This window comes from Ochotona curzoniae, unplaced genomic scaffold, assembly GCF_017591425.1.
Source record: "Ochotona curzoniae isolate NIBS_2020 unplaced genomic scaffold, NIBS_Ocur_1.0 contig_3498, whole genome shotgun sequence".
In the NCBI taxonomy this organism is placed as follows: Eukaryota; Metazoa; Chordata; class Mammalia; order Lagomorpha; family Ochotonidae; genus Ochotona; species Ochotona curzoniae.
In genome coordinates, this window is record NW_024465885.1 from 42,116,978 (window position 1) to 42,138,133 (window position 21,156).

Below are 21,156 nucleotides of genomic sequence, written 5' to 3' on the forward strand. Positions count from 1 at the left end.
ACCAAAAGGATAAAAATCCATACTTTATAGACACAAGGTTTGATAAGTTGAGGAAGAGAAACTTCAGGTATAGCCAGTAATTTTAGAATATTATCATTTTATTTTGGGATTAATATTAGAAGTGAAGGTGTTATGCTAAAAAATTTTGACAGCTCAAATCATGTCTAAATGCGGGAGTTCATGATCTTTCTAAAGTGCTACACAAATGATATTGAACATGAGCTTAAAAAAAGAATCCAGTTGATGGCATTCAGAGCCAGTTTCTCAAATCTAACTAACCAGGACTCCCATTTAAAACTAGATGAGGTTTCTCAATCTGCACCCAGAAACCAGCAAACTATTAGAGGAAGACAAAGGAAACACTCTACAAGGCACAGATAATGGTAAAGACTTTTCGGAAAAGTCGCCAAACCCACAGGCAATCAAACCCAAAACAAACAAACAGGACTATGTCAAACAGGAGCTTCTAAGTACAGCAAAGGAAATGATCCACAAAACGAAGAAGCAACTAACAGAATGGGAGAAAATCTTTGCAGACTATACAACTGATAGGAGATTAATATCTAGGTTTTACAAACAGCTTCAGAAACTCAACAGCAGCAAAACAAGCAACCCTGTGAAGAAATGGGAGAAGGAAACAAGCAGGTATTTTTCATATATATATATATATATGAATATATATATGTGACAATCTTTACATAGCTAATTAGGGTAAAAAGGGTCAAGGGCTACAGGAAAGTGAGTAAGACTATTGTTTTTTCCAAATTGTTTCCTTCATATTTAAAGGAGGGCATTAAGGGAGAAGGCACACCCAATTTCCCACCCTCCCCAGGTCCTGGATGTAGGGTATGCTCTGAGGTTCTTGCTCAAGTGGTTTTGATATTTCAACAGTTATGAATCGCTGCCAATCTTGCCACTCCAAGCACAATGAGGTCTTTGAGGATTCCACTGATTGGCATAGTCCATCATAGAGTCTCTGTTTGCCCCATATTTCGCTGCCAAGATATAGCTGGGATGGTTGGTTGACTTGTTCTGTCTTCTCTCTTTTCTTGGTTAGGGTTCTGAGTCCAGCATTTTGATTGGGGAGATCTCCAATGAAACTTTATCTGAGGTGCTCTCGGACTTGATTCTTGTATGTGCTAGCAAGTACAGGGCCCAGCACAGTCTATTGCCCTGATCAACTGGTGGTTGCCATCTCTGGGTTGGTTCTGTTTTCACTCCCAACTTCCACTGGACCCAATGGGTGTTGCAGTCCAGCCTGGTGCTGCCCAGCACATACTCGGCCCTCACATAAACCAGTGGGAGCTGCAGCCTAGTTGGAGCGACCCACAATAACCCCCACCAGGCCCGCCCCCTACCCTGGTTTGCCAGTAAGTGTAGCAGTAGTCCAGTCTGTCCCACACCCCATTCCACCCCAGCCTCTGTCCTAGTTTTATGCCCTCCCATGGAAGTGGTAACCCAAGAGGGAGGAGCCCACTATTTCCCTCCCAGGCCTCTTCCACTCCCAGATTATGCACTCTCCAGATAGTTCTGTGGTTTGACTTGACAGAACTGGCCCGCAGTGCCAGCTTCTGCCAGCTGATGCTGCGTCTAAGCCCTAACAACCCTCACCCACTCTAATTTTGTTTGCACCAGTGGGAATAATCCACCCAGCCTGGCTTTTCCCTGATCTACTCCACATGAGGCTCACAGGTGTTGTAGCCCTGCCTAGTCTGGTCTGCCCCCATCCCAGGTCACACTCTCCAGCGGGAGTAGCTGTCCAGCCAAGGAACCCTCCCTTATTCCCCTGCTGGCTCTGCACCCTCCCTTCCTTGTTCTCACGCTTGCTGGTTGGGCACTGCGGTCCCTTCCCGTACAGGCAACCTCACCTTGGCATTCCATATTGTGTGCTAGTCTGTTGCGACCAAACCTGGCTCAACCCACACTGTTCTGGTGTTTGGATTTGCCAGTGGATGACGTGGACTGATTCAGCCTGGTCTTCCCCCGACCCCTGCCAATTGGCGGCTATTTTTCAAACGAACATATTCAAATGGCTAATAGACACATGGAAAAATGCTCGGTCCACCTAGCTATTAGGGAAATACAAATAAAAACAACACTGTGGTTCCTCCTAACTCCAGGGAGATGGGCCTACATTCAGAAATCTACTAACAACACCTGCTGGCAAAGATGTGGAAATAAAGGAACCTTACTCTACTGCTGGTGAGGGTTTAGGCTAGTGCAGCCACGATGGAAGTCAGTATGGTGAGTTTTAAGACATGAAATTGACCTATAGTATGACTCAGCTATACCACTTCTGGGAATAAAAACTGCATTGAGAAAGCAACCTGCATCCCTATATGTGTAGCAGCACAATCCATAATAGCCAAGACATGGAAACAACCCAGCTGCCCATTGAAAGAATGGATAAATAAACTTCGGAATACTACTCAGCCAAAAAAAGAACAAAATTCTACCATCTGTAACAAAATGGTCCCAACTGGAGACCATTATGCTCAGTGAAATAAGCCAGTCCCCAAAGGACAAATATTATATGTTCTGATATAAGGCAACCTTCATGCAAAATACGAAAAAAATAGATGTTTAGGTGAAAAGGATACACATATATTCTCATTGATAAACTGTATAATGGAGGCTAGCATACCCAGAAGTGCAGATATCTGGCAGCCTGCATTTCGACTCCCGAATAAAAGGAGTGCTCGCAGGGAAACAGTTCAATACACCTCAATACTATGACTCTAGATTTTCCGTCTTTGTGTCTACAACGGCATGATGCATATGGGTATCAGAATGTCGAACCTTTAGCTGTTGCTGGAATGTTGCAGCACGTTGAACTCATAACTATACTGCCGTCTACTATAAAAGGGGAAAGCTGTGGAAGGAGAAGGTGAGGGGAAGTGGGGAGGTAAAGAGAGAATCCCTATGTCATGGAAAACAATGAAAATAATAATAATAATAATAAAAAGAAACTAGGTGAGGTGTTGCAGCACTGGAATTCAACAATGCTTATCTTGTCATTCACTGCCACTTCCGCTTCTATCATGAACAACAGATAGATCTACCACTCAAAGGAAAAGGAGGGTTGGGTATACAGAGGAGACGAGAAGGAACTGCTGCCGAGGAAGGAGACGCTCTGCAGAGGAAGTGACCAACCAACCTGGAACAGGAAGGCATCGCCCAAGGAATTGCTGAGGCAGAAGACAAAGTCCTTCTTGGGGTGCTCCGGCACAGCCTGCACGATGCTGTTCTCCACCCACACGGCATGCTTGGGGATGCTGTTGTGGTCTATTCCCGACCTGCCGTCACTCTCGTAGAAAAACAGTGTGCACCCTGAGGAAACAAGGGGTCTGTGTGAGTGCTGAGTGCTATTCCCGCAGTGATAATGAACACCTGTGACATGTCAGCAGGAAATGGCAGAAACAAAGTTGTTGATTCTAGAAAATAAAGGGGTAGGATCCTGTAAGCACTCGTGTGTTAGACGGGCCTAGACAAAAGCAGAGATCTTAACGCCTAGTTTCTAAAGCAGCCAGGGCTACTTTCTGCTGTATTCTAGCCATCCTCATGAGCAGACAGTGAGCCTGTGGCTCTTCTGTTCAATGGTGACTGCCAACATGGCTCTCCATGCCAGATGTGTCCTGGTACTATGAGGACTGCAGTCAGCACTGATCCCACTGGAGTTAACTCCTAAACGACTCTCTAACGTGATGTGTAATGAGACAATCAGACAATGCACGGGACATGACTATATTCCTGGAGAAAACTATCTGTGGTACCACCTGTTAGCACTGGACACGGACTCAAATGATTTCCTTTTCATGTCAGATCTTAATAACAGAACTATTTTGTAAGTGTGTGCCATGGTGGTTTCAATAGAAATCACCTGTCCCTGCCTAAACTTCAGGTTCCCTTTTAATAGCAATTGCTCGGAGGCTTACTCTCAACTAATTAAAATCAATTTTCTAGAAGCCTAGGTACAATTTCATGCTCAACTTCGATCTAAGCTACTTAGTTTTCAGCATCTTCCTTACCACAGGCAAGTGTCACATTTTATGGGAACTGAGATGTTCTTCAAAGTATAATCTGCTACAATATGAGTCTGTAAAGCACATTCTCTCATAAGCAATTAATAATATCAATGATGTACATCAAACGAAAAGTCACATTGGTTCACAGTTAATTTTTCCTAGGCCATAATATATCATGTTACCATGTAACAGCTGTTGCAGGCAACATCCCTTAACATAATTGAATGCGGCATCCTAGTATATACATTGCCACACATGTGACATTTTTCCCCTCGGCACAATCTGAGCAATGGCTTCATGTCTAAGCCCTCATTCTATGCGTTTGGACTGCCATAATTCTGGTCTCTCATCAATCTTTCTACTCACAATTACATTTGATTATTGTTAAAAAGTCTTATGCTCATGCCTGTTTAAAGATAAAGTCTTGGGGCAAATGCTGTGGTGTGATGTGTTAAGCCACCACCTACAAAAAGCCAGCATCCCATAAAAGTAATGGTTCTACTCTCGGCTGCTCCACTTCCATTTCTGGTCCCTATTTATATGCTGCGAGAGAAGCAGAAAATGGCCCCAGTGCTTGGTCCCCACAATCCATGTGGGAGACCCAGATGGGATTCCAGGCTTCTGGTTTCAGCTTCATCCAGGCCTGGCTGTTGCAGACATTTGGAGAGTGAACCAGAAGGTGGAAGATTCTCTCTTAGCTTTTTCAAATAGAGATGAATTTTTGAAAATAAAGTCTTTTGGCATTTATTGTTTGAAAGTTTTAATAGTTTAGCTGTCTTTAACTTCCAGGTTTAAAACTTACATATAGATCATATTTTTGAAAGATTTATTTTTTTTATTGAAAAGTCAGATATATAGAGAGGATGAGAGACGGAAAGATCTTCCATTCAATGATTCACTTTCCAAGTGGGCACAGCAGTTGGAACTTAGCCGATCAAAGCCATGAACCCGAAGCCTCTTTTGGGTCTAACAAGTGAGTGTAGTCCCAAAGCTTTGGGCCATCCTTGACTGCTTTCCCAGGCAAGGAGGGAGCTGGAAGGGAAGTGGAGCCACCAGGATAAGAACTGGCATCCATTTTTGATCCTAGTGCATGCAAGGTGAGGATTTTAGCTGCTAGGCTACCATTCCGGGCTTGCATACAGATCATTTCATGCATGTTAAATAGTCTCCCTACGTGCTTTATCCCTTAACCTTAATGATTTTAAGGATCAAAGGGGCTGCTGTGGCGGTGAAGCAGACTAATTTGCCTGCAGTGCGGCCCTCCCATATGGGTGCCAGTTCGAGTCCCAGCAGCTTCACTTCGAATCTAGCTCCCTGCTGTTGACCTGGGAAAGTGGCAGAGAATGGCTCAAGCCCTTGGAAGCCTGCTCCTAAATGGCAGACCTGAAGGAAACTCCTGGTTCCTGACTTTGGCTTGGCCAAGCCTGGCCATTATAGCCATCAGAGAAGTGAACCACTGAATGGAAAATTCTCCCTCTGTCTCACTCTTCAATTTAAGTTTTCAGTTACACTTACCCAAAGAGCACAGTTATCTGTATTTCATAGTCTCAAGCTTTATACTAACAGGTTAGAGATGAAAAAAGCAAACAAAATGCCCAAGGGAGACTATATTCCTCCAAATCAAGAGCCAAAGCAGAGGTTCTTATGGAAAAGCAAACCAATCATGTCTGGAGACACTACCGGCTACCGCGACTTGTGGGGAAGCGGAGTGCTATTGGAATTTAGTAGGCAATGGCCTGGAGGGCAAGGCCCAGGACAGCCTTCACAAGGAAGATCTATCTGGACAATGCCAATAGCACCCTGGTGAGAAATCCTACATGAAGGAACCTGCATGAGTAATTCAACTCCAGCAATGAGAACATCAGTGAGAACAGAGAAATGAGTCTGAGGATATGGAATGAAGGAGGGGCCATCCCCAAGCCCTTAGGATATGTACACACTGACCAGGGCCAGGTTTTCACAAGTTTTCATAGCTTTTCAATTTTGGCTTAGAACCCTTGTCAATAGTAGGCAGCCAAGATCAGATTTTTACTAAATAATCAATCTGTTCCAATTTTAAGACTCATGTGAGTTCCAGGAATACACATTCCCTGATAAAAACTGGTGACTTTAATTTCCATTTGAACGTGGTCTGCATGTTCTTTAGCTATCTGTGGAGACACTCCAGAGACTAATTCTAGACGCAATCTTTCTTCTTTTTTCTTAATTAAGCACTTTGTCTAATGTGGGGGAAAAAAATCTCAGGGGGTAAATTTCTGTGTCACAGTCCTTGGGTGATTTTCTCATTTTTCAAGATGCCACGGCTGCTAAGAAAAAGTCAACATCCAGCCTGGCTTTTCGAGGGGCAAGGACAAAGCCTGAGATGTCAACATGTGATGAGCAAAGCAATCAGGACCCAGAAGCCACGGGCTCAGTGCTTCTGAGTTCCTCGCCTGCATCCTGACAGATTCTGTCAGTCAGATCTGGGTCATCGAGACAGGGAAGGCTCCCACCCCTAACGGGTGGCAGGCTGCGTTCTCCCACACACCTGCACCTTGACTTCCTGCATCATTATTCTCTAAGGGAAAAGCAGGAATAAAACAGCCCCTTCCACTATCTTCTAAAGTCACAAAGTTCCTCACTTATTTTCATTCTGTGACACTTCCACAGCTGTTCTCAAACTCTGATTAAGAATCACCCGGGCAGCCGCTTTCAATCATAACTTCAGAACCTTCGACAGGAAGGACTGTGTGCTCCCAATGTCCTATCTCAAAGCCCTAACCTGCCCGACCAAATCACTTCTACTGAGAAGTAATTAAGATAAAATAAGGGTATAAAGGTGGCACCCTTACAGAGCAAAGGAATTTGGATCTAGATAGGCGGGCTGGGTGGACCACATGAGGCTACCAGGAGGCACAGCCATCTCCAAGGCCAGGAGAGAGGTCTCAGAGGACACCAACCTCACCAACACCTTGACCTCGAGTTTGTGGCCTGCACGACTGGGATGTAACTCACCCGCTGCAGTTCACATCCTGAGTCTGTGGAACCCAGGTGATGGTGAGGTTGTCTTTAGATCAGGCTGTTGTAGTTCCAACCACCAGCTGACAAAAGGGGCTGCTAAAAGAACCAGAGGCCAGTGTCCCATGCTGCGTACGCCAAGGGGAGCAGCAGGCAGTAGAAGTGGGAGGGGTCTTTCCCTTATCTCACCCCATTTCATCACTGTGGTACCTCTGGCATGATCCAGGACCTGCAGACACAACCCTGCAAGTGCCTTCCCCCGAGGAAGCCATAGCAGGCCACACATAAGAAATACAACTTCAGCTCTCCAAAGCCAGCCCACGGGATCAGTGTCTGTGTGTCACAGGCAGGACCACTACACCAAGCCACTGAAAGACAACGGTCCAGGAAGAGTAGAGTGACCAGAGGGAAGGAGCTGCACCCTTGGGTGACTTCATAGGAAAAGCCTCCGATGGGTCCCTTCTGACAGGTGGCAGGGAAATATAGATCTGTATGGGTTCTGGCCTTGTACTGTGGATCTCTGTGACATGTAGAGACCTATGTCCTATCAAGCATCTTAGGAACAGCTGACACCAGCAGTCATGAACACATCCTCACCCAGCCCCTTCTGGACATGTCTTCCCTTCACTAAGCAGAACCCCACACCAACCACAGCAAAACAACATGGTCTAGCTGAACCACCAAGCTGACCAGCCCAAGCTGCTTCCTCCCGAGTCCTCTTCTGCACGTTACTAACCAATCTTCCCAGCCACCTACTATCTCTGTTCCAAATCGAACTGGTGACAAAAACTCTTTGAAGTGTATCTAAGGAGAGCTTTTTAAACAGAGCTCACAAAGCTGTTATGATGATTACAATGCCTACACTACCTGGAAAGATGCAGACAGATGCCCCAAAATACTTAGGCACTATTCACAGATGGATACAAAATAACAGTAAATGGCAACATGAACAATGTTTAAAGAAAACACAGTACAGGAATACATACATCCCTGCAGGCATCTATACAAACCCATACTCACTAGCAATTTCTCGGCTATAAGAGTGATTTCATAAACATGACAGTTTAGACATGGAACCTTTATTTTTAAAAGAAAGCAACTGATCGCTGAAGAGGCTAACAAAAAGCAGTACAGCACATGCAGACTCAGCATGGGGCACACCTGCAGGTGCCTGGCACAGCCTGGCTGGACCTCCTCACCTTTGAGTGACACCCAGTAGTGCTTCCATTTGCGGCGGGTGGCTGACTCCACCTTCTTGTTCTTCTTGTGCACCAGGAAGTTCTTGACGGCCAAGGCACCTGCCTTGCGCACCGTGCCCTGCGCGGCGGTCAGCAGGATGTCCGACTGGCCAGGCGAGCTCAGGGTACCACTGCTCTGCTCGTCGCTGTGCGCAGACCCGGCCTCTTCCAGGCTCTCACTATTGGCCGTGCTCATCTCCAGCTCCCGCCTGAAGTTCTCATATACCCCCTGGCGAGCTGCATCCCCAGTGGAGCTGCTGCCGCTGTCACTGCCCACAAAGGCACGGCCGGTGGGTGGCGAGTAGCTCGAGTTGGTGGCATTGGAGCGCCTGGACAGCAGGTCCGTGTCCGTGGTGGCCCCTTCAATCCCACTGTCCGCAAACTCACTGCCTTCACCTGTGTTAACATCCTTGGGAGCACAGAGAGAGAGAGAGAAAAGACACATATCATACAGAGAAGAAAACAAGAGCTGCCCGCTGTCCAGCAGGAGACCTGGGGAGTGGCCGCTCCCAGGAGGCCCCTGCACAAGCTCCTCTGCCCCAGCTGGCAGGCAGAAACATCCCCCGGGAGCCTTCACTATCTAGCAGAAGGACAAGTTATTTGGAACTTCCAAGAAGTATAAAAACAAAACAAAACAAAACAAAACAAACGAGGAACACTTCAGCGACCTTACCATTTACCTGACTTAGATCATTAACTAACCAGCAAATCAGCTATGGAGACGCAAGCACAGCCATGCTGACAGCACCACACCTGCACCTTCCATAGAGAAATGCGGCGTGCAGACTAGTCAACTGCTTTGCAGGATGGGGGTTAGGATGGATAACTGGTTGCTTACTGCTGATGCTCTTTTATTAAAAGCAACGAGAATAATAAAAGGTCTGATCATGAGTCCGTTTTATGAGAGTGGCTAACGAGATCATTATTGCACCACTCACCCAGCACGGCCCCACATCCTGGGAGCAGGCACCAGTCCCCAAAACAAACAACCTCTCACTCTGCATTGTACTGGAGAAGTCTGTGGGGCCCACAGCTCCAGTGTGGGCTCTCCAATTACCTTGCCCTTTCAAAACCGGGATGCTAGGAGCCTGAAGCAGGCAACTAACTGCCCCTGGGCCAAGTGACAGCTTAGGGCAACTGCCAAGATGCTGTGGGTATCAATTCCCAAGTTCAAAACAGTTGGAGCCTCCACAGCGGCCCCTGCTCTCAAGCTGAACATTTCCGGAATAGACAGGTCTGTTCTTAAAGCAGAATCTTAATTGCTCTAAAGTGCCATAGGCATTTCCATAAACGATAATTAAATAATGCTAGTAATCAAGGAAGGATAATGACAGCTATATTGGACAGGACAGCTCAACAGTCTTATGGATAAGGAAGAAGACCGGTTTTTCTCAAAGAAGGAAAACTGGGACATGACTCTTGACATAAAAGATGACAAAGAAACATATAACTGGGGGATGACTTTCTTTTGAACCTTTATTTTGATAAATAGAAAATTATGGTTCAAACATCTAAAACTACCTGGAATGGCAAAGAAACAAAAGCTGTGGGCTCTGATCTTTGCTAAGAGGAAAAGTGCAAACAAGGCAAATCAAACCACAAAGTGATACTGTACTATCACGCAGCTCTTGCCTCCAAGGGTCTCATTCAAACCAGCTCAGAAACATGCAAAGTTCGCCTTCATCATGAGTACATACTAAGTGAGCAACCCAAGAGGCGCAAGCCAGACATGAGAAAAGGCAGAGAGGCATGACAGGATAGTAGCAGGAGGCAGCTAAAGAGGCAACAAAGGGTCAAATCATCTCAAATGGAGTTTATAGACTCCTGGGAGTTAGGTTGACTTATGCGTGGACAAAGAAACTTGTAGCCTCTTTGCTATTACTCTTGAGCGTAGTGACAGCCATCGATGGTTACGACGGACCCATATTGAGTCACTAAAAATCCTCTCTTCAAGGCTGGCACTGGCATGCAGCAGGTAAAGCTGCCAACAGCAACACCAGCATCCCATATGGGTGCCAGTTCAAATCCCAGCTCTTCCACTTCCTGTTCAGCTCCCTGCTAATGTGCCTAGGAAAGTGGCAGATGGTCCAAGTCGTGCTCCTGCACTCAGGTAGAAAATCTGGAAGAAGCTCCTGGCCCTTAGCTTCAGACTGGCCAGCTCAGGAGATGGCAGCCTTTTGGGGAATGAACCAGCAGATGAAAGATTCCCACTCTCTCTTTCTCTGTGTGTGTGTGTACACACACTACAACTGTCAAATAAATGCGTCTTTAAAAAAATCCCCTCCACAACCACATAAACACTGCTGTCAACCAACACTTCTCCCTGGCAGGGACCAGTACACTTAGAACAACAAGGAAATTTGGAAATTATTGGTTATTCAACATAACCACGAGTCATCAGAAGTGTGAATATCCCAAACTTCAGGATCCTTTTTCACATGTCTGAATCCCTCACTGAAGGAGGGAAGGTAGGCATGAAGGAATCAGCTTTAAGAACCCTCCCCTAACACAGAGCAGAAAGCTGCAACTGTCATAGACAAGAAAGTGGGACAGAGCTAACATTGCTGTTCCCTGTCAGAGACTTCAGCACAGAGTCCGAGCCAGGCATCTTGAAATTCCCAGAGCTCCAGAAGAGGCAGTCCCCCCAGAATGCTCTCCGAGGTCAACAAATGAGGATGGTAGAGCTCAGAAAGTCACCCGGTGACAGACAGTGACTTAGAGACCTTTACCGCTAGAGTAACTGGTGACCTCAGGACTCCGCTCCAAGCACCACCTGTCCAGGAGCTACTTGAATTTTCTCACCCCTTAGCTTATCAACAAGGCCTTCTGACTTGTACAGCAAAAATTCAACAATCACTCTTTTATTAACCTGATAAAGAGCGAAACCCTGAGTGTGGCTGGAATGGCAAGGAGGAGACTCAGCTTCTCAGACTGCATCTCTTCACAGTTCGCTATGCTCTGCGCCACATCCCCCCTTGTTCAGAACGCTCTATCTTGTTCTCTACTTTAAGAGTTACAGCCTCTGCAGACACTGGGTCAGACCGAAACATCTGCTCATGCTAACGACTGCTTTTCCCCTGCGATGGCTCATGCTCTGTATATGTTCAACTCAGCCAACCACACAAAGAAGGGATGACTCTGTGAAGAGGCCTGTGGGTCCAGCTGGACTCACATACTTGGTGTATACCCGTGTAATGACTGGAGAATGCTCTGAAATCACGATTCAAGATGACTCCACTTACAGTGTTAAGACTCAGAGGCATTAGCGACCGGACCCACAGGCTGGCTGCTGAGCCCCAACTCATAATTACCCACGAAGTTTGGGTCGTCCCAAATACCCAGAAGCCCATGGGCAATGGGGATGAGCCCCTTGGAAGCTAGTCTTCATTTCCCTGCTCATGATGCAGGCTTGCTCATGGTCATCTTGGGGGAGAAGCCCTCCTACTGCCTATCTCAGTCTCAAGACCGTGTCACACCTGAGACAACTGATTCTTCCCCTACCCACACACCTGTGAATAACCACGCCTCACAGAACCAAGGAAACAGAAAATGCTGCATAGCAATGAAATTGATATCTTGAGATGTGATTCTTGTTTGTAGCTCTTGTCTGTACTCCTATGAAACAGTGGTCTATTTGTTGAATTCTTTATGTAGTGCAGGATTAAGTCTGTGACTATAAAGTATGTTGTTACAAAACTTTTTAAGCTCCCGGCACAGTAGCCTAGTGGCTAAAAGTCCTCTCCTTGCATGTGCCAAAAACCCATATGGGCACCAGTTCTGATCCTAGCAGCCCCACGTTCCATCCAGCTCCCTGCTTGTGGCCTGGGAAAGCAGTTGAGGAGGGCCCAAAGCTTTGGGACCTTTCAACCACAAGGCAGACCTGGAGGAGGCTCCTGGCTTCAGAAAGGTGCAGCTCCAGCCATTGCGGTCACTTGGGGAGTGAATCAATGGACAGAAGATCATCTTCTCTGTCTCTCTCTCTCTCTCCTCCTCTCTGTATATCTAACATTGCAATAAAAATAAATAAATCTTTAAAATGATTTTCTTTTTAAGAAGAAAAGGGATATTATCATTAAGCACTTCAAATTGCATATTAGAAATGCATGGAATCAGTTCTCTGTATTGTATAAAGAGAGAAATAAACAAACAAAAAACACACAAACAGAAAGGAAGAAAGAAAGAAAGAAAGAAAGAAAGAAAGAAAGAAAGAAAGAAAGAAAGAAAGAAAGAGGAAAAGAAGAAAAGAAAAAGCAGGCTGGCCTCAGGGAAACACTCTCCCAGGAGCCTCAGCAGCCTTTGAAGCAAATGCAAGGTGTGTTCTTTCTCATTTAGTTGAGCAACTTAGCATCTAATATGTCACATAACTATAAATTATAATAAGAAAATAAAAAGAGACCATCTAGGAATCCTGCTACTCTACTACCACTGCTTCCCAAGGTCGACTTTAGCAGGAAGCTGGAGCCAGGAACTGGAGTGGGGGAAATGAACTCAGGAACATCAATGTGGAGTCTTAACCAATGTGAGCTAAATGTTTACTCTAGGCTCTTAAAATTTTCTTCACGCAGGACAATCCTCCCAGGCCATGTTTTCAGAGCACCACTAGTTTCCACTCGTAGTTTTCCAAAATGTATGTATACACTTCACTTCTGGCTGTGCAAGTGGCTCACTGTAGCCCGAAACATGCAACACCTGCAGGGCAAGATGTTTCCTAGCCTTTTTATCCGGGCAACAAATGCTTCAATGAATTGCTGTACTCGCATGGGGGACACAAGATGCAAATTCAAAGCCTGTTTTTTGCTGTTTTGAAAATCATAGTGTTACCCAGCATGAATGTGAACTAATGACACATTGTGAAAAAGCTCAAGTTGTTTTGACAAGAGGCTCACAAACACCCAAAAGCCTAGTTCTTTCCATATTAATAACATACAGACACAATTCTGAAAAGTAGCCACGAAGTGCCAAGACTGGGAGAATTCAGGACTAGCAGAGTCAATTGATCACATGTAGTTTTAATGAATGAAATTATAAAGTTGGTTTTTCCTTTTTTTTTGATCACTCATTTCCCTGATGGATTCAGCTTAGCCTCAAAATATACAACTGTGCAGTGAAGGCAAATGCAGTGGCGGAGAATGCCCTGAATTGCAGTACAGTCAAGATATTCTGCCTTGTGGAACTGTGGAATTAAGATTATTTCTATAGGGTTACATTCCAAAATGTTTCTCCTGTAGTTTATCACGTTGTTCCTTTGCATAAAATGTTAGTACCCTGCCTACACACTTACTCTTATTCTCTCTCCTTTTCCTCCTCTCCTCTTGCCCCGTTTTCTCTCATCACCCCAGCTCTTTCACACACACACACACACACACACACACACACACACACACACACACCCTTATTATCTTTGTCTTATCATCGCCTGTCAGTCTGTGCTACCTAAACTCCTATAAAGATTGGTGTTCCTACTATCTCCTAAGCTCTATTACCCCAGTCTCCATTACAATCTCATTTTTTAGGCAAGGAAGTTACATTTTTACTAATGTTGGTGCCCAGTTTTCTCTCCCTAGTACACACTGCATTGCACTCCTTTGATGATCTCAGAATAGTCCACTCCAAATCAATTTGCTTCTTGGTTTCTTCATCTATATAATGGGTGTTGCACTAGTGTCCACGTGGCATGACACTAGCAACATGCTGTGAGTGAGGTGAACCAAGAAAAGCATCTAGAACTGTGGCCAGGACACAACAGCTGCTCCAGAATGTTAACTATAATTACTGTGCCCCACATGGTTGGCCTGAGTCACACCTCAGCCCAGGGAGAAAAGGTTCTGCCTGAGCTCAGGTACTAGTTTCTGGCAACAAGAGGGAAGAACACTCTCCCTCAAAGACCTTAAAAACAAACAAACAAACAACAACAACAACAAAAAACCCAGAAAAACAGACATGCAGAGTAAGCCCTAATACTCATTAGGCTTGTAACTCATTTTTGCATTCAAAAAACAGTACAATATGTAAAGAAAACAGTGATGCTATCTACACTATAAACCAGTAATTATTAGACATATTTACTAACTACCATTCCAGATTTACTAGAAATAGAAAACCAACTTTATTTTCCCTTTTCTTCCGTTCCCAAAGCAATTTCCCCATGCCTTTCTATGTTTTCAACACCTATTCCTTCTTCTTGGTGAGTCCCAATGGAAGTGACTTGCATGGCCTCTCCACTACAGTGCATAGAATGGAAAGTCCAACTATTTCTACAAAGGAACTCCAGGTAAGTCAGTGATGCTACAGTTAACTCCTGAAAGGTGAGGGTTTCATGTCCTTGCTGAAGTCATTTTTACCTGCACTTTCCTATCAGAGGAACTGTGGAATGTATCCCCAGGACATTCCCCCATCTCCCCGATTTCCAGGATACTTGTGTCTCTCCTTTGTTACTGCTGCAAGCCTTCCCTTTCCCTCCTCCAACTGCCAGATCAATGTCTTTTCAGCATCTTCCCTTTCTTGCTTCAGCCCCACCAGCCACACTGAACTCCTCACTGTGCCTGGAATATTCTGAGAAAACTCCAGCCTTACAATCCAATAGCCAAGGCCCTCTTCACCTTGAAATCCCATGCAAATGTGCCCTCCCTAGAGAATTCACCTTGACCAACCCATGGCATTACCATCCTTTGGGCCAGCATTGAGGTGCAACAGGTTTAGCTGCCACCTGCAACACTGACAACTGATGAATATTGGTTCAAGTCCTGGCTAATCCAGTTTCCAGCTAATGTACCTGGGAAAACAACAAAAGATGGCCCAAATATTTGGGTCCCTGGTACCCATGTGGTAGACCTGGATGGAGTTCCTGGCTCTTAGCTTCAGCCTGGTATAGCCCTAGCTGTTTGACTTTTGCAGACATTTGGAGAGTTCATCAGTGGATGAGAGATATCTCCTGTGTAACTCTGTTTTTCAAATAATTAATCTTTAAAAAAAAAAAAAAAACACCTCCGCACCACAAGCCCCACAACCTGATCTTCCTCACTCATAGCTGATCAGCAGCTCCCTGTATGGGGTTTGGACACTCCCTCTTCACCCTGCTCAACTCCATGAGCTTAGGGGTATTCAATCCCTGATGAATCCCAAGTGCTAGAAATAGTGCTCGGCATGGGACAGGCACTTCAAAAGTAATTGTTGAATAAACTAACTGCTGCTCATTTCCCACCAAATGTCAGAACAAGCAAAACAGTTTCTCATGGAATAGATTTTAGTTTGATTTGAAGGGTTAGTCATTGCCCAGGTTCCGCACAGCTGAAGTTGAGATGATAAATCAGTCCCAGCTAGAAAACTTAAGCATGCAACCTTCAAAAGGTCTAATTTGATTATGTCTTGCATACAGGCAACTGGAGCTAATTTTTTTTTTCTTAAGTAGAGAAGTAAGAGAAACACTGGACTGTATCATGGCCTAAGTCAGACACGCCATCAATGAGTCATCCACCACCACCTAGGCTGGGATAACGAAATGCGCCTGTCAGACATTTCCTAAGTTCTTACTAGGCACTGTGAGACCCTGTCAGCCCTCCACGGCAGCCCGGATTCCTTGCAACATGCACAGAGTCTCCCCTCCCTATCCCAAGGGCTCTAACCTCCCAGAGTCAGCCCTTCTCCTGTGAAGCTCATGCCTGCACATGGTTGGGACACCGCACTAGCTAAGGAACACCAGCTTTCCTCCAGGTGCTACATCCAGAATGTGTTTTTCAAAAGCCTGAACTGTCCTGTCTACATTAACATAAATGAGCAGCTCTCAAAGATCCCGAAAGACCTTCCCTTTCCAACTATCTGTGCAAGGCCAACTTTTACTCACCCAGACCCAGCAAAGGGCACACTGCGAGACAGTAGAAGCAGAAGCAGATGAGACCCCAGTGACTGGTAACAAGTCACAACCAGGCAGATGTTTGATTGGGCGGTTGAGATGTCAGTTAACATGTTCAGGTCCTGTGATATAATGCCTGGGTTTGCACATACAGCCAGCTCCCTAATCTAGCTTCCTGCCAGTGGGCACCCGAGGAGTCAGCAGATGATGGTTCAAATGATCACATCTTTGCTATCTGTGTGGGAGACGCTGGTTCCTGGTTTTAGCCCAGTCCTAGTCCTAGAAACTGGGCATTTGGAAAATAAACTAGTTGAACAAACTGGTAAGGGTTCTCTCTCTCTCCTTCTGCTTATGAAATTTAAAACTAAAAATAAAAATGGGACCAGAGTACAGCAAATAAACCATCCATCCCATAACAGGACCGGTCCATGTCCCATGAGCTCCATTTTCAATCCAGCTCCTTAGTAATAACCCGGGGAGAGCAGCAGACAATTTGTCAAGTGTTCGGACTCCTGCTACTCACATGGGAGACTCATGTGAAGCTCTTTACTCCTGGCTTCAACCTGACCCAGAGCTGACAATCACACACATTCAGTAGGGTGAACCAATGGACAGAAGATCACTTTCTCTCTCAAGTAAACAAATAAATCATTTAAAACATACAAACAGAAGACATACACATTTGCAAAACTATGTAACCATGACTTTCATCCCACAACTTTTAGAGGGAAAAATGAAAAAGTACCTATATGAACATTGCTCACCTCAAATGAGTTAATAAGTACTTTTTATATTTCTGTTTCAATTATTAAGGTGACACATAATCACAGATATAATTCACATGAACAGAATCCCTGGGGGTTCAAAAAAAAAGGTCTGAGAGCTGCTGATACAAGCCATCTTTCCACCAACACCAGCCCAGGAAGATCTTGGCAAAGGCAATAACTACTCTTGTTGGAAATGGGTGGGCGCATTCTCAAAGTCAGTAACTCATTGCCTAATTTACATGCCAAGAAAAGACAAAGACGGAAAATATGCACCACACAGAGACACATAAGAGGAAAGAAAGAAAGAAAGAAAGAAAGAAAGAAAGAAAGAAAGAAAGAAAGAAAGAAAGAAAGAAAAGAAAGAGAAAAGAAAACTGTAGCTAATACAAGACAGAAAAGGGAAGGAACAGAGGGAGCCTGAACATAGATTTCACACAAAAATATTTCATTTCAGGAAAAATTCACCTAAGGTTCTGAACCACAAATTTCTTGGAAAACCTCAGGGGGATCATGGACCCCCTGATATTCTGGCCAGAAGGGTGACCCCTGCACTTTTCTAAATAGAAGATCTGAACTTTCCAACTGTTTCTCAAAGACAAATCCTTAACTTGGCTGCTGCTATCAGTCTTATGCTATGAACACAAACTATTTCAGAGCCATGTAAGCTAGGTTCTAAAACAAAACCAAATTTGAAAACTGCACACAATTACTGCAGGAATTTGATATCTTCTCCTGATAACACTGAACCCTTGCTAAAAACCATCAACGCAACCTGTTGCTTATTCGAGGAAGCAAGCCCTAGAGATGACCCCTTCCAGAGTTACCAGGGTCATCCCTCCCCGGGTGTTTCCAGTGATGAGAATCTGCAGCAATTTCCCTTTCAGCCAAGTCCTCTTGTTTCTCTACTTGAATCAAGAATGCTCATCTTACAATATGAAGACACAGGAGCTAAACCCTGCTCAAACAAGCGGAGATAGCACGTGTTAGGGAGAGAGCGCGGGGACCTTCAGAAGAAAGGGCCCCGGTCTGTAGGTCAGGGGCCAGATCTTGTCATCTAACCTCTTTAGATCCAGTTTTTCCTCTGAGAGGCAATGGATTTGGTGGAGAAGTCATCAGGCAGGCTCCTGCAACACGCTGGGATTCGACATCAGGCGGAAATGAATCCCATAGATCCGGCTGCAGTCTCTCCCTCACCTGTTCCCACTCCATGCAATGAGCTGCGCAACTTCTGGGAATGAGATGTCAGCAACCAATCAAGCCTTCACGCCTAATCAGAAGTGCTCCACCTTGGTCCAGGCTTCTGAAAGCATGCCCCCTGCAGCTCTGGGAAGGGTGCAGCCCGAGACACGCTCAGCACAGCTACAACACTCTCACTCAGTTCTTACGTGGATGAATGAAGAAGCGCTCTTTACAAACTCACACAAGCGCTCCAAGCCAAAGCTTGCCTTACGAACACAGAAGCTGGCTGCAGGACACAGGCTCGATCAAACGGCAGTGTATTCTCTCTCTCCAACTCACCCTTTCAAAGTCTCACCTGAATGCAAGAGTCAAACTTCAACATCACACTTAGTAGTCGCTATTCTATGTGCAAGACAATGGAATGCAAATTTTCCATTGATGCCCCTGTGGAATCCTCCCATCAGCCTCACTGAAGAGGCCCTGACTCAGGGAGTTTAAGTTAGAGACAAGACGGCTTTCACAGTAAATGTGCCGCACCTGAGCCAGAGAAGAGGCACGTGGCTGGTATGGAGGGAGGACATACCTGCTTTTTTTCCCCGCAAAGTAACACTCAGTAACCTATACACATGCACAACTACTATAGATAGCCAGGTCTGGTGTGATAGCCTACGGTTGAAAGTCCTCACCTTGCACACACCCGGAACCCCATATGGGTGCCGGTTCATGTCCTGGTGGCCCCATTTCCCATCCAGCTCCCTGCTTGTGGCCTGGAAAGCAGTCGAGGATGGCCCAAGGCCTTGGGACCCTGCACTCACATGAGAAACCTGGAGGAGACTCCTGACTCCTGGCTTCAGATCTGCACAGCTCCAGCCATGCAGCCGCTTGGGGAGTGAATCAATTGATGGAAGAGTTTCCTTTGTGTCTCTCCTCCTCTACATATCTGACTTTCCAATAAAAAAGACAGTCAACAATAGGCTCAAACTCAGATACACTGATAATACAGACAGAAAATAACATAGATAAAATAGTAGTTAGCCAAGGTATAGCTACCTCTTCTATCTGCAAAGAAATACAAAGACTGACCTAGCCCTCCATTTCATGCAACCAGCAATCATTTAGGGGCTTTCACAGACATCAAGTGAAGTAAATTCAGCTTCAAAAGAGTACACAGCTTTCTCACACATTTCCCGATGCTCTTAGCTACTTTATACATCTTTAGTGCACACACACACACACACACACACACACACACACACACTAAACACTAACACTTGTGTGTCAGAGCCTGTGACAGACAAACACCACATGTCATGTTTCCAAGTCTAAGTGTGAACCCCAGGGCCTTCTCCCTTCAGTAATGCATCCAGCCACTTTGCAGATGTCAAAACAGGAATAATAGCCCAAATCTCCCTTCTGATTATTTTCACATCAAATGAAGTTGTTCCCATGATTTCAGATAAAACGAACTTTCTTCCAGGCTGTGAGGCCACACGCTTGGGCCAATGCCAGCCGGGAACTTTTCTGGCGGTGGAGGAGCCAAACTGTTGATAGAGTTTATTTCAAATTCCACTGCCTCACCAGGGCCGACTAGAAGACTTCAGTATCTATGACTCAAACTCCCTGGAAAGGTCCTCTGGGTCAAAAACTTTGACCAAAATAAAGAGAGAAATATTCTTTAAAAGGAAGGCTCCACACCCACTGCCTCCTAAAATACCCTGTTTGGAACATAGTGGGCTCTCAAGAAATAGCGTTGGATGAAGAACGCCAAACTTAGCCTAGGAAGTGTGGGTGGAGGGACAGTGTTGTGCGTAATTCCAGGGTTTGTTTCAAGTCATTAAAGATCCTCATTCAACATATAAACTCAGTACGAATGGAATACTTCCGTTACCTCCTAGGCTCTGCCAAGGACATCCATGGGAGCCCCTTAGGCCCTTCCAATGGCCCTGTTGGAGGCTGGAGTCACTCAGCGTTGGCCAGAGAAGGAGCCATTGATGGAATGACTTGCCCGGGGTCACCCAGTGGGTCAGGAGGCAGACAGGCCAGAGTGCAAATGTACTTCTTAGGATTCCTGGTCCATTGCACTTGGTATCACATTCGACTGCCTAAGCAATGACTTTCTGAGACACCACACCAAGATGACCTCACTTCCTTGTATTAGCCATTTTAGAAGGTGGCAAACTAAGGAATGGACACTTGGGAGCCTTCAGAGGGACTGCATCTGGAGGGGATGCAGTTCAGGAACCACCTTGAACTGAAAAACTCAGTCCCTCCATGGGCCAGCCGGTGGTACGTGTGTGGCAGGGCTGGCGGGGTAACAGGTCGATCACACCCTGTGACTGCTCAAGTTCACAGAACGTGTTTAACCTAGCACTGTTACTGATCTCACTCCACTTTCAACAGTGGATGTCAGTGCATCCTTCTCCAAACTCATAAGGACATGAAGTAAACTACTCCTACAACACCAAACAGTCCTCTAGTGCCATCCAGGTTACCCTGAAGTGGGTCACCTGCTGCCATGACCTGCCAAATTGACAGTTCAGGAGCAGCCCTCAGAGGGCAGACAGAAGCTTCTCAGGGGGAGAGGGTTATCCTTCTGTTTCTGTCATTGTAAGCTCAATTCAAAAAAGAGATGGGGGGTGGTTAAAGATTCAGGGATGGCATCCAGATGTAAGCGGCATGCTCACCTTCTCAGACCACAGATTCAGTCTTTCCTATGATATAAGATTTTGACTCAAATGCCAAATCAAAAGATTATTCAACCCACATAAATCAACAATAATGATGAAAATTACAAGAGCTCATAAATCCCTGACTAGCTGCTTCCTAAGCACTTCATATGTTAGTTCATCCTGGTTTCTAAAAATCATTATCCTTTTATCTCCACCTGATAGATGAACAAATCAAGACAGGAGGATGAATTTCCTGCCCAAAACCCTCCAGATAAGAACCAGTGAAGCCAGGATGCCTGCCTTGCTTACATACTATCAGCAAAACCTGCCCTCATGATGAAACATGGATATGTAAGGCGAGCTTCCCTTTATCCTGAGCCCCAACCCCTCACTCCCAGCCCTTCATCATCTGCCCATTGACAAAAATGGACC

At 45.4% G+C, this 21,156-nt stretch overlaps 1 protein-coding gene across 3 annotated transcripts in view; it reads right to left on the bottom strand.

Annotated features, from left to right (window-relative positions):
• Window positions 1-21,156, bottom strand: part of TIAM1 (TIAM Rac1 associated GEF 1) — a 198,993-nt gene that overhangs the window by 108,493 nt on the left and 69,344 nt on the right. For all 3 annotated transcript variants that reach the window (XM_040980719.1, XM_040980720.1, XM_040980721.1), the window contains 2 exons: window positions 8,222-8,669; window positions 3,158-3,330 (listed from right to left, as the gene is read on the bottom strand). In XM_040980719.1, coding sequence (XP_040836653.1) covers window positions 3,158-3,330; window positions 8,222-8,669 — 621 coding nt within the window. The remainder of the gene's footprint in view (window positions 1-3,157; window positions 3,331-8,221; window positions 8,670-21,156) is intronic.